Source organism: Tenrec ecaudatus, chromosome 4 (genome assembly GCF_050624435.1).
Source record: "Tenrec ecaudatus isolate mTenEca1 chromosome 4, mTenEca1.hap1, whole genome shotgun sequence".
In the NCBI taxonomy this organism is placed as follows: Eukaryota; Metazoa; Chordata; class Mammalia; order Afrosoricida; family Tenrecidae; genus Tenrec; species Tenrec ecaudatus.
Genome location: NC_134533.1, coordinates 26,778,799 through 26,791,564, shown reverse-complemented (window position 1 = coordinate 26,791,564; position 12,766 = coordinate 26,778,799). Strand labels below are relative to the sequence as shown.

At 49.9% G+C, this 12,766-nt stretch overlaps 1 protein-coding gene across 2 annotated transcripts in view; it reads left to right on the top strand.

The window, feature by feature from the left end:
* The window catches only part of ALKBH3 (alkB homolog 3, alpha-ketoglutarate dependent dioxygenase), a 59,866-nt gene that overhangs the window by 16,613 nt on the left and 30,487 nt on the right, over positions 1-12,766 (top strand). For both annotated transcript variants that reach the window (XM_075545855.1, XM_075545854.1), the window contains exons 6-8: positions 1,263-1,366; positions 2,776-2,864; positions 10,813-11,022. In XM_075545855.1, coding sequence (XP_075401970.1) covers positions 1,263-1,366; positions 2,776-2,864; positions 10,813-11,022 — 403 coding nt within the window. The remainder of the gene's footprint in view (positions 1-1,262; positions 1,367-2,775; positions 2,865-10,812; positions 11,023-12,766) is intronic.

Sequence of the window (12,766 nt, the reverse complement as noted above, 5' to 3'; positions counted from 1 at the left end):
TCGCTTCCTTATTTCAAGTAGGTAACTTCTGCCCCTGAATTGTTGGGCAGCAAGAATTTGGTAAGAATTCCTTTACACATGCCATTTGCAGCTTCAGAACATTTCCTCCGGCTCTGTCAGGTAGAGTAACTATTACTGCCCCCGTCTGTCGGCTGAGTGCTGGAGAACGGAAGAGATCGGGCCCTTTGTTTGAGGGCCAAATAGTCACTTACGAGCAGAGTTGTGTCCAGGCTCAACTTCTACCCTGTGGGGCTTTTTCGCCACATCCCGGTGGATTTCTAGAAAAGGAAGGACAATACCTAGGATGGATTCAGGGTTAGCCGTGGTTGGAAGAACATTTTGAAAGCATTGCCTTAATGCACAAATACACTAATTGTCACTATCACGAGCCACTTTAAACAAATGCACCAGACCTTTCACAGCATCTGAAAGCCTATCTCTGTCTGGCTCCACCAGATTTGAAGGCCTCTGTCATTAGTCATCGGTGCTGCTGTTGTTCAGAATCCTCGGAACCTTCCCGGTAGAGGTAGAGCCAGGCCACCAGTCCCACAAGACCCTCGGGGGCTGCTAGATTGGTCTCATCTCGTTAATCGGGTCTGAGTGCCAAATGGCTCTCAGAAAATCAAATGCACCGTCAAAGGGGGAGGATTTCCCACCATCGGGACTGCTCGAGCGAATGTCCCATCGGGTCCCGGAGCCCTTCTTTCGGTGATCCCAAACCAGTGGGAGCTGATTTGGCGCTGAAATAAGCGTGCTCTGGATGACCGAAAGAAGGGCCCTATTCTGATCCGGGCACCGAATGAGCGCCAGCTTTCCCTGGAATGCGCAGGGTCCCAGGAGACCGCAGGTGTTAAGATCACCTGGGGGTGGGCGTCAGGTGTTCGTTATTTTGGTCTATTTCCTTCTCACAGTAACCCAGTGAGGTGGGAATCATCTTCATGTTCCTGGGGCGAAAGCCGTAACCCGTTCAAGGTCCCACAGCTAAGCTGTGCCGGAGCGGTACTGACGCTATGAACTGCTCGATTAGCTTCACAACAGAAAAGCTGCCTCGAATTCTTTCATCCTCCTTTGCTTGTCTGATTGCTCTTAACACGAAAGGGGTTTCTATCCCGTCAGGAGCGTGGTGCCCTGGGTGGTAGAGAATAGGCTCTGCTCGCAGGGGGAAATGTGGTCTGTGATCTCACCGACCCACAATGGCCGCATTCAGATGAGCGAGTGGACCCTGTCTGTCTTTGCTGCACAATGGCTCTGTCTGCCTCAAGGGTGTGTTTGTATCCTGGCTTTGTGGACCTGAAAGAAGCAGACTGGATTCTGCAGCAGCTTTGTCAGGACGTTCCCTGGAAACAGAGGACCGGCGTCCGAGAGGGTGAGTAGTCTCTGGGACAGTGGTGTCATTGCCTGCCCGCCCCCCCGCTCCCCAGCCTCTTCTCACCACGACTGGTCTTAAGCAGAAGTGTCAAACCCAGCGAGGGGGTGAAAGAAGAGCCAGCGGGTGGACAGGGCAGAGATGAGAGCGAACGTGGAAGGAGTCGGGTGCAGGGTGTGGCCGTCGGGGATTCACAAGAGGCTTGGTCTGATCTAGTGGTGGTTGACGCTTCTCTGTCTCAGTTCCCTGCTTTCATTAGTTCCAATGGTGCCAACTGGCTTCCTTCATGGAAACCTCCGGCACGCTCATTGTTCTGATCCTGCTTGCCCTGTTTTCTTGCTCTGCTTCTGATGGGCCTTTGGTTCTCACTTTATCTTCCCCGGGACGTTCTAGTCTCCGTAGCATCAACGTCTGCAAGCTCCTGGGCTTGTAAGGATGACACAGCACGGCTTCCGACCTGAGGGACATCCGCAGCAGTTACACCAGAGATGGCCACTGGAGGGCGGCTGTGTGCTGGCACAGACTTCTCGGGCTCAGGGAGTGAATTGAAATTTTCTGTGAAGAAAGAGGCTTCATTTTTGTGGCTCTGACATTAGTGTAGGAGACAGCTTGGAGAGGGCACCTTTCTCCCGATAATTTCCACAGTAGGACTTGTGGTGGCTCACTTTTAGCAAATTCCAGTTAGGTAAACCTTCTGTGAGGTGTCGTGGAGCCTGTGCTATAGAACTAATGAACAGATTACATCGTGTGAGGTAGTTGGGATCATTCAACCAGAGCATGCGCCGTAAGCTCAGAACAGAACCCCTGTTACGCCCGGAGCCTTTGGTGCTTGTTAGCTGCCCTGACTGTAGTTGCTCTCGTGGCAAACGCTGACGTCTATCGGGGGGGGGGGGGGGGGGGAGTAGCCCACCTAGGAAAGTCTGCATGCCAAAGGCCGAGGGCAGCGGGATGCTATAGTTGGTCAGATCTTTTTCCTTCATTTGAAATCAAAAGCGGTCTTACAGCATCGAACCACAAGGCGAGCAGTTTGTCTGCCACGAATTCCTGCATGCGAGCATTAGACACCCACCCGGTCACCTGCTGCTTTGGCACCTCCCCTCAGTGGACCCTGCTGGGCCCCGTGCGGCTCCTGCACCTTTGCCAGTCATTAGTGACGTCACAAGCCACGCACGTCTCCGCGCAGTCTTACCCCAGGTTTTCTCTGCCCCAGAGCCTTCTCCTGTCTCTTCGTCCTCTGGGCGCTCACCCACCCTCCTCAAATCCCAGCTGCTTTGTGAGGTCAGAGCCCGTTAGCGCTCCTTTGCATTTCTGGTAACTTCTTGCATGCTGTGAGGCACAAAGTTGTGACTCAGTAGGTTCTCCGTAACTAGCACGGAATCATTTCAAAGGCCCTGTGTTTTCTTTCTCAGATATAACTTATCAGCAACCCAGACTTACCGCCTGGTACGGAGAACTTCCTTACACTTACTCAAGAGTCACGATGGAGCCCAATCCTCGCGTATGTTGCCACCCTCCCCCCGGGCATGGTTTTGCAGACTGTCTGCTCTGACTGTGGAGTGGTCTGGAGATAACTCCCAATGACCTAGCAGAGGTGCATGCTGGTGGCTAGTTCAGAAGGTCCCCTGGAGCAACACAGAGATCCGTGTGCTTGTTAACCCTGCGCGTGCTTTTAACCTGTAGATGGGCCCAGAAGATGACAAACAACTGTAAGCAGGGTCAACGGAAACCGAGTATAGGATTTCAGGAAGGAAACATTTTTTAAAAACATTTTTTCCCCTAATCTTCCCTGTCGCCAAGCTTCTCTGGCCGGCAGCCCTGTGTGTGCACACCTGGTACACAGTGGCTGTGGGGCCAGGTCGCTTTGATGGCTCACTTTGATGAAGTCACAATGTCTCTTTCCACTCCTCGGCTCTTTTGCCATTTGTGGGGACACAGGGACCTGTTGTTTTCTTTCTGACATCTGTATTCATTCTATGGCTGCAGCTCGCAGATTTCCCACTTACCATTGCTTGGATCTGTTTCTATCGCTTCTTTTGTTTCTGAAATTTTCCATGACACCAGCCTGAGGTATTCTAGAATATAAATTAAGCTTTCCAGAGGATGGGAGTCAAGGTCCAAGAAACAGCTCCCTGTTTAGTCCTTGGAATCTTGCCTTTGGCAAAGAATGCTAAGCTTTACTCAAAGAAACTTTGAAGAAAACAGCGTTTGCTTATGGCTTCAGGTTGGGAGGCACTCAAAATGAGAAGACACAGCTGCAAACACCATCAATAATCAGAACATGGAAGGTATGAAGTACGAATCTAGGAAAATTGGACCACGTCAAGAATAAATGGCACGGATGGAGGCAGATCCCCCTAGGCCAGTGGTTCTCAGCCCTCCTCAGGCTGCAACCCTTTCAGACAGCTCCTCATGTGGTAGGGACCCCCCCAACCATAACAGTATTTTCGTTGCTACTTCATCACTGTAATTTTGTTACAGTTATGAATCAGGCAACCCTTGTGCGAGGGTCGTTCCACCCCCACAGGTTGAGAACCACTGGCCTAGGCCTTCCCGGGAGTGGACGGGTATCGGTCATTTTGTTCAGACAGTCAGACAATCGGCTCTGCTGAGAATGACACACTGATAAAGGAACAGCACATTCACTGTCAAAGAGGACATTCTAAGATCCGTCCTGAAGGACGGTCCTGTCAATGATACGATGCTATCCATACATCTACAGGGAAGACTCTACCACTGGTCTGCTACTTTGTCATACTGCAGCGGCTTGTGTGACGCTGTGGAAACGATGCCACCGGTATTTCACATACCAGCACGGTCACCCTCGGTGAACCTGGCTCCTCAGAGCTTCTGATCTAAGAACAAACTACAAAGAAGAGGTAGTTTGAGAGGACCAGCCACTGGTGACGTTGTGGCGGTCAGCGGAACATTGTAAATAGAAGATGTTTACATGTGTTTTATTGACTGTAAACTCACTGGGCTGAGGGTCATGGCATATTGTGGACGGCACTGAGAAGAATGGGAGTCCCAGGATCCGTTGTTGTGCTCATGCACAAACTGCGGAGACCAAGAGGCCGTCTTAGGGACAGAACAAGGGGACGCTGCGTGGTGGAAACTCAGGAAAGGTGTGCGTCAGGCTGCATCCTCTCACCACACGATTCAATATACCGAGCAGAGAGCCCAAGAAGCGGGACTGTGTGAGCAAGAGCTGCCATCGGCTTATTGACAACAAAACAAGGAGGACGTAACGCATTTGCTGACGAAGACCAAAGAGAAGCTTCCATCAGGTGATCTCACTGCCATGGAGTCCCTTCCCGCTAGCCGCCCTGTGGGTTTCCGAGGCTGTCCCTCTTGACAGGAGCAGAAGAGCCTCCTCTTTCTCCTGCCAGTATGGGCCCTCAGTCAGTGTACAGAAAACCAGCGTGCTCACAACTGCACCAATAGCCCACCTCATCAGAAACCTAGAGAAGGAAAGAGAGGAGTTGTCCAGGAATTCATCTTGCTTGGATCCACAATCAGTGCGCATGGAAGCAGCAGGCAAGCCATCGGACGTATACTGCATTGGACCAGTCTGGTGCACAGGACCTTTTTAAAGGGTTGAAATGCAAGCCTTGACCCAAGCCATTGATATTTTCAGCCGCCTCCCATACAGGTAAGAGCTAGCCACTGAATCAGGAAGCATTTGAAGGACGGTGTTGGCAAAGAACACTGAAAGTTCTGAGGGCGGCCAGAAGAGCAAACAGATCTGTCTTGGGATGCTCCTCAGAAGCAAGGCTGGTGAGGTTCTGTCTCACACACTTTGGACATGTTTTCCAGAGAGACTGGCCCTTGGAGAAGGACATCATGCTTGGCAATGGAGAGGAGCAGAGAAAAAGGGGGTGGAGGAGATGGATTGACACTGGTAAAGATGGCACAGACCTGGCCAGTGTGTCATGCTGCTCTCTGTCAGGTCATCACGAGGAGGAACTGATTTGGCAGCACATAACCGAAATAACAAGTGGCACAGTATGTTATGAGGTGAGCTTTTCACTACAAGGGCAGCAGTTCAAACTCACCAGCAGTACCTCAGGAGAAAGAAGAGACTCTGCGTTTGTAAACATTGACAGTCATGGAGACCCACAGGGGCAGTTCTGTCCACAAGGTCTCTGCAGGTCAGAATGGACTCACTGGCTATAAATTTATTTCTCTTTTTAATTATGAAAGCTTTAATTGAATAAGAAGATATAGCCATAATTCATATATGGGTACCAAATGGAAAACTATCAAAATATATTAATCAAACTTTTAAAGAGATGAAGAGATAAATAGATCATAATCTAGGAGACTGGCTTCATACACCATTTTCTTTTTCTTTTTTCTAGCCATTTTATTGGGGACTTTTAACACCTCTTATAAAATTCCATACAACAGTTGTATCAAGCATATTTGGACATATGTTGCCATCATCCTTTTCTAAACATTTACTTTCTGTTTGAGCCATGGATACCAGTTCCTTTTTGCCCTTCCTGCCCCCACCCCCACCCTCATGACCCTCTGATAAATGATTATTATTTCATATCTTACACTGACCGCTGACTTCCTTCCCCCATGTTTCTGTTGTTCGTCTCCCTGGGGGCAGGGTTATGCGTCCATCATTGCGATCAGTTCACCCTTCCTCGGCAGTAAGTTTTTGAGATTCAAATTTATGCATCAGACACTAAGGCCAACGATGAAGAAATGACAAGTTTTGTTACCCACCTTTTGAGTGGTTTTAAAAGTGATTCAACGTATAATCAAAATGCTTAGCTACTTCCTGGTGCTTGGGATGAGAAAGTCAGAAACCAAGGAGGATCCGCAGTTGGAAAATCTGGCCTTTGAGACAGAAACAAGCACGAGATGGGTTTTTGCAAGACCAGGGACTTTGCACGGGCCTTTTATCAGTGCTTTGGTGGCAGCTACACATGTCAGCCTCCCGGGGTGGGGTACACAGGATTAAGGCCAACAGCATCTGTGAAAAGAGAGGAGGGGAAAGTTCATTATCATCAGTAGGAATATGGCCAGGGTCAACACCAGAACAGATTGTCCATTGCTCATGTGCAAATTCATAGTGAAGCTGAAGAAAAGTAAAACCAGTTATAAGAACCAAACTATGACCTCGAGTGTATATCAACTGAACTTAGAAACCATCTCAAGGATAGTTTTGATGCATTGCACGTCAATGACCAAAGACCCGACACGCTGTGGACGACATCAAAGACATCATCCACGAGGAAGCCAAAAGGTCACCAAGAAGCAAAGACGGAGGTGGGTGTGAGAGGAGACTCTCAAGCTTGCTCTGGAACAGAGACTGTCCAAAACGAAAGGGGAAAGGAGTGAAAGAGGAATCGAAGCTGCTGCCGGGCGGCTCCAGGAGACAAGGGGCAGGGCAGTACGATTGTGAGATACGCTCAGATCTCAGATTTGAAAACCAAGCGGGAAGAGCACACTCGGCAACGCCCAAGGTGAAAGACCAGAAGAAGAAAGCCATCGTTGTAATGTGGAAGAACAGGAGGGTGGCCACAGAGTCAGAGTACCCAGAGAACGATTTGACATGCAGCCATTCCAGCAGGTACTGCGGTTCTGAAGGAGGACGTTCAACTGCGCAGAAGGCATGGGCGCCAGCGCTCCAGGACATGACAGAACACCAATGGAACTGTTCCAACGCAAGGCTGGAAGTTCTTGCCATCTATGCCTGGACACACAGGAGACGCCCACCTGGCCCACGGACGACTGGAAGAGATCCCTGTGTGTGCCCATTCCAAAGAAAGAAGGCCTAATAGAATGTGGGATTTTAATCCCGTGAACATTCCATACCAGTGACATTTTGGTGAGAATCATTAAGCATGTCTGTTCCAGGGACCTGCCAGAAATGCAAGGCCGAATTGGAAGAGGATGGGTAATGACCGGTGAGATCAGAGGAGGCGTGGCTGTGAGCGGAGAACACCAGAAAGATGGTTACTTGTATTTTGTTGACTCTGCGAAGGCATTTGACTGTACAGCCTAACAAATTATAGACAGCACCGTAGAAAATGGAAATCCCAAATACTTTATTGTGCTTATTCAGAACCCGAACCTAGACCAAGAGGCTTTCTCATGGAAGGAGAAGCAGGGGAGTATTGTTTGGTGTACAGTTGGGCCAGGTGTGTATCAGGATGGAATCCTTTCCCATACTTATTCAAGCATTATGCTGAGCCCCAATGGCAGAGGCGCCTGGCGTCGGGGTTGGAGGAAGGCTCCTAAACAACTTGCGAGGTGCCGGTGCTCCAACCTTGCTCGCCACCGTGCAGAAGAATGGAAGTACTTAGCACCAAACGACAAAGCAGCTAATAACTCATAATTACATCAAACAAAGTACACACATAATTGGTTTAGCACAGTAGAGAAAGTTCTCTACATATACTAGCCTCAGTAGAGTTCCGAAACTCAGAGACCGGGTGGCAGAATGAACACCTCTCAGAGCAGTCGTCTTATGGAGCTGCGGTGGTGCCGGGGTTACGCTCATGGCTGCTACCCACAGTGGGAGAGAGACGGAGCTTTCGACTCCTGTAGAGTTACAGTCTTGGAAACTCCCAGGGACAGCTCTGCCCTGTGCTATAGGACCGCTGTGACTTGGCGTCCACTCGGTGGCAGTGAGTGAATTGCTGGCTGGTGATTGGAGCCCACTAGCAGCTCCACAGGAGCGAGACTTGGCTTTGGCACCCATTAAGATATAGAGCCAAAGAAAAACCCAACTCACTGCATGTTTTTAAAAGGGACGCGTGTGTGTGTGTGTGTGTGTGTGTGTGTGTGTGTTGAGGGTGTGTATTTACTTTTTAAATTAAAGTACTGCTTCAAGCTTAATCTTAGGTTTTTAAATTTCTTCTGGTTCTTGCTCAAATGAAGTTATATTTGAACACAATCTATAACAGAGAAAAGCAGGGCAGTTGGGTAGAGTCCCGCCAGCTTGCTCCCCTTTTCCCACCGTAGCCCCAGAGGCACCTCTTTGATAACCTAGGACTTGACCAAACAGCAGGTGACATCCACCACATGGGTCTTTTCATTTGTGTGACTCACACTCTCTGCCCTCTGCTGCAGGTGTCTGTTAGGGGTGAGCAGTGAGATGGCAGTGGATTTTAATGCAGCCTCGGTTCTGCGGGCTGTGCACAGAGTACTGGGTTACAGAGTCTAAATTTAGTTCCCTAGTTCATTATTCCCGTTTTTCTCCCCTCTCCACTTCACCACCAAAAATAACCAAGAGAAAATACATCCTCACTTAAAACAGAGTGCAAATGTGGTGAGATCACGATGCCCCTGTCTCCCTGAGCACATCACAACGGCGCATCCAGAGTCCAGGTTAAGTCCATCAACTAAGCGGGAAATGGTAGCTGGCTCACATCCGTGTTCGGGTTTCTTGCCGGAGTTGATTTGGTGGGAGGAAACGCACCTGGGTGGTTGATGGAGTTGTGCACTGGACAAGCTACTTTCTTCAAGGACAATGTTTACTTGAATGAATACCTGACAAACACCTGGTTATATAGACTTGATCATTTGGCAGAAACATTTTTACAGAGGAAGCGGACTTTGTTTTGAGGGAAAGAGTGGACAGAATTCACTACTGATGATAAAACTTGAGTTTTCCAGCAACACTTAAGAGTGTTGGAAAACGTGTGTATCCTCTGTTTTGAGACTGTTAGTGTTTTCTGAGGAGATTGGCAATAATATGTGAATTTTTGTGATTGGATATTGGAATGTGTCATCGTTTAGGAGAGAGACCTTTATAACTCGGAGCCAAATAACCAATGTGCAGCGTCACAAAATCACACCAGGTGAAGAGAGCCGTTCAAAGAGCACCCAGGGTGCGTGGATTTAAACATAACAGTATCCAACGTTTATTGATAGGGGTTCAGGTGACACCTGGCAGCCGATTATTAAGGAAGCAGCATTTGTGGAGCTTGACTGTACACCTACTTCCCCCTCATCGAGGCTCTTGACTGACATTTTGCATTTATGGCAGTGGTGAACAACCCACTCCCGCGTACTCTGCACATGGATGAGTCTTGAATCATGGCAGCAGGGGGCACAGAGGCGTGCGCCGAGAGCAATGCTGGTTTTGGTTTGTAAGGTGGTGTTAGGCCAGGCTGGTCATGGCCGTTAGGGAATAGTGTCATTTGGCATGTATGTGACGATGTAGTCATCCTCGATTCCATGTAACAACACTTTGCAGGGCCACCTGGTCTTTAGAACTTAGCCATGCTGAGAAGTGAGGACTGGGTGTCTTATCTACCGTTATTTGAAAGGCTATCAAATACTTCTCCTTTTTCCAGCTCCATGCCCGTGTGCAGCCAGTTATCCTTACGTACTTCAACGAAAGGAGCAGATTGCGTGCCGACAAAGAGGCAAGCATTGGCTCTCTTCTCGTAGGGCAGCCCTGAAAGAGATGTGCAAGGCAGGGCCTTGATTATGTTATTCATAAGACAATGTGTATGCTAACATGCAGCGGGCTTATCATTGCTGCTTAAAACGCAGTGACCGATGGTTTGCCATTTTTATGTTGTATTTTTAAATACAGTAAATATCAAATAGCTACAAGTCTGAACCCACCGCATACTACAGGTGGCTTTGGCCCTTGACCTCAGGGCTGCGTGGTAGCCACAATCACAGCCGAGCTTGCACCGGGTCTGCTAGAATTTGGTGTTTCTTCTCCCAGAAAGCTCAAGTGCTTTGCATCAAAGGGCTTCCTGGAAGACAACCGTTCTCAAATTCACACTCAAAGTGATTCATGCTTCTGAAAACAGCTGTAGTATGCATGGCGCGACAGGTTCCACATCCAGCCTGCACCGGGGCACTCGGGGCCAGGTAGGAAAGTAGTGAAAGCTCAATGGAGCATCTGACTCACAGCGTCTCTGCTTACCTGGGCCCTAGCCTGAAGGCCAGTCTGGAAAAGCGTTTGTTTTCCCTCTAGCCTCTGTTCTTAGGAAGTTAGCCGCTCTGGAATACGAAATGCCTTTTTCACAAAGCAGTTCTGCCGTTTGTGCCAAATCCGGCCACCCAGCAAGGAAGCTGCTGACTCCTTCCTCCTTCAGCCAGGCTGCTGGCTGCCTGCTGACATGTCAGCAGAGGGCCACCCAGACTTGGTGCTCCACTTCCTGCCGAGAGGACTAAGCCAGGGGACTGCCCTGCACAGATTAACAGTTGCTGTCTGCCAGGCAAGACGACATGGTTACACGGGCCCTGCTCCTTCTGGCATTCCTGTGTTCAATTTAATACCCTTAGAAGATGGCCGTAGTCACCTTGCTTCAAAGCAGAAACCATGGGAGGGGATTAAGCTGCTGTTCTTGCTCCCGGGCTTGTGCGTCCCAAATGGTTTGCAACGTGACTAATCGTGCCCTTTGTTTCCGGTTCTCCACATGGCTGTCACTTGTTGCCACCGTCCTTGGGCCAACTGATTACAGTGGCCCCCAGTGCTGAGGACCCTGAAGAACCGCATCGAAGAGAACACTGGCCACACCTTCAACTCCCTCCTCTGCAACCTGTACCGCAACGAGAAGGACAGCGTGGACTGGCACAGTGACGACGAACCCTCCCTCGGGACGTGCCCGGTCATTGCCTCGCTCAGCTTTGGCGCCACGCGCACCTTTGAGATGAGGAAGAAGCCTCCGCCCGTGAGTCCTCTCCTTTTCTAGGTGCCCCCCCCCTCCCGCCTCCTGCGGCAAAGTCAAGTTCCTGCGAGTGCAGAGCTGCAGAGAGAAGACGGTGGTGGTTGTCAGGGGCCCCGAAGCCGGTTCCGTCCTCCTGGTGCCGTGACCCTGGGCATGGCAGAACTAAGGACCTCCCGGTAGTGTGTGCGCTTTGGTGAAGGAACATTCTGTTGGTTGCTTTTGACATCCCATTTGTAATTCGTTGCTATTGGCAAGCTGTGGTTGACTTTGACCTCCGAAGCACCCACTCACTCAGATATTCATCCCACAGAAATTGCCAGCGTGGTGAAAGCTGTCGGGGGCTCATGGCCCAGCAGTGTGGCTGGAGGGCAGGGTCGAGCTAGAGTCTCGTGGGGCAGATGGGACCCACTCACCAAACAAGTGCAGGTGTGTAAAAGGCGTGGGAGGCAGTGGTCCGGGCTCGTGGGTGTAAGAAAGGAAAAGCAGGGGCTGAGGAAGAACCCCCCAGGCAGGAAGCTTTGACTGTACGTAAGTGATCTTCACGCTACCTCTGGGAACAGAGCGCATCGCTGCAGATCGCCTGGTCCCCAGGCTGTGGCTTCTCCTAAGCCCAGCTCCCCAGTGGACCAGCCTCATGGCTGTTTGTGGACGGCGACCTAAGCCAGATCACGTACTTATTTGTCAGTCAGTCAGTGCTGTGCCTGCTCTTCAGACAACCTCTCTGAGAATACAATGAATGGCCGGGCTGTTTTCTTGACCTGTTTCTTGAGTTTCCAAACATTGGGATTTTGAAACACACTGGATTCTTTTGCGTAGATGCCACTGAGTACGTACCTTTGGCTGGTACAGTTCCTCTAATGGAGCTTTCTTGCTTCCGTGTAGACAAGCTTCGATGTCTGTATGTGAGCAGGGATCGTCGGTTGTGGGAGCAGACTCCGGAACCCCTATGAGAAGCCTTCACAGTTCTCACTGGCAACCAGACTTCTCTGTATCAAGGAGAATCAGACTCCTCAACCTTTCCTATAGTCCCACGTCTGTACACAGGGCCTGAGGGCACCCCTGCGCCGAACCCATCCAGCTTTCACTCAGCGCCTGCTCTGTGAAGACCAGAGAAATGCCACATCTCTCTCTCTTTAGTTCAGACCCTCCTGCAGGCCAGACACATCCTAGTCATGAAGCTAGCCCATCTAGTCCTGAAGCTAGCCCATCTAGTCCTGAAGCTAGCCTCCCCGCCGTCCACCTGCAAGCCAGCCGAGCCGTGGGATCCCGTTTACGTCTCAGTGGCATCCTTGTTGGTCAGCGGTCAGATAGTCGGTTCCAGTTTACACACACACACACACACACACACACACACACACACACACACACACACACACACACACTTTTACACATTTGATTTGCTTATGGGCCTGAAGCTTCAGAATGCTAAAAGTATACTTTGGATAGAATCTTATTGGCTACTAAACTATTCACTATATAAATACTTAACTGTATACTTACTGCATGAATATTGACAATACGCAATTATTTTCTGCATAAATAGTTTCTAGTTATTAAGCACTAGCTATATCCTGGTACCAGGAACCCTCCTTCCTTCTGCCCTCCAGGCAGCCAGAGCTTGTCCGTGGCTGTCTAAAGCCACCGCACAGTGGATTCTTGTGAATCTCAGCAGTGCGTTCTATAAGAGGCCAGTAAACATTGAATTAGTGCATCCCGAGCAGCCTTGTGCATCAGCCAAGATGCATTT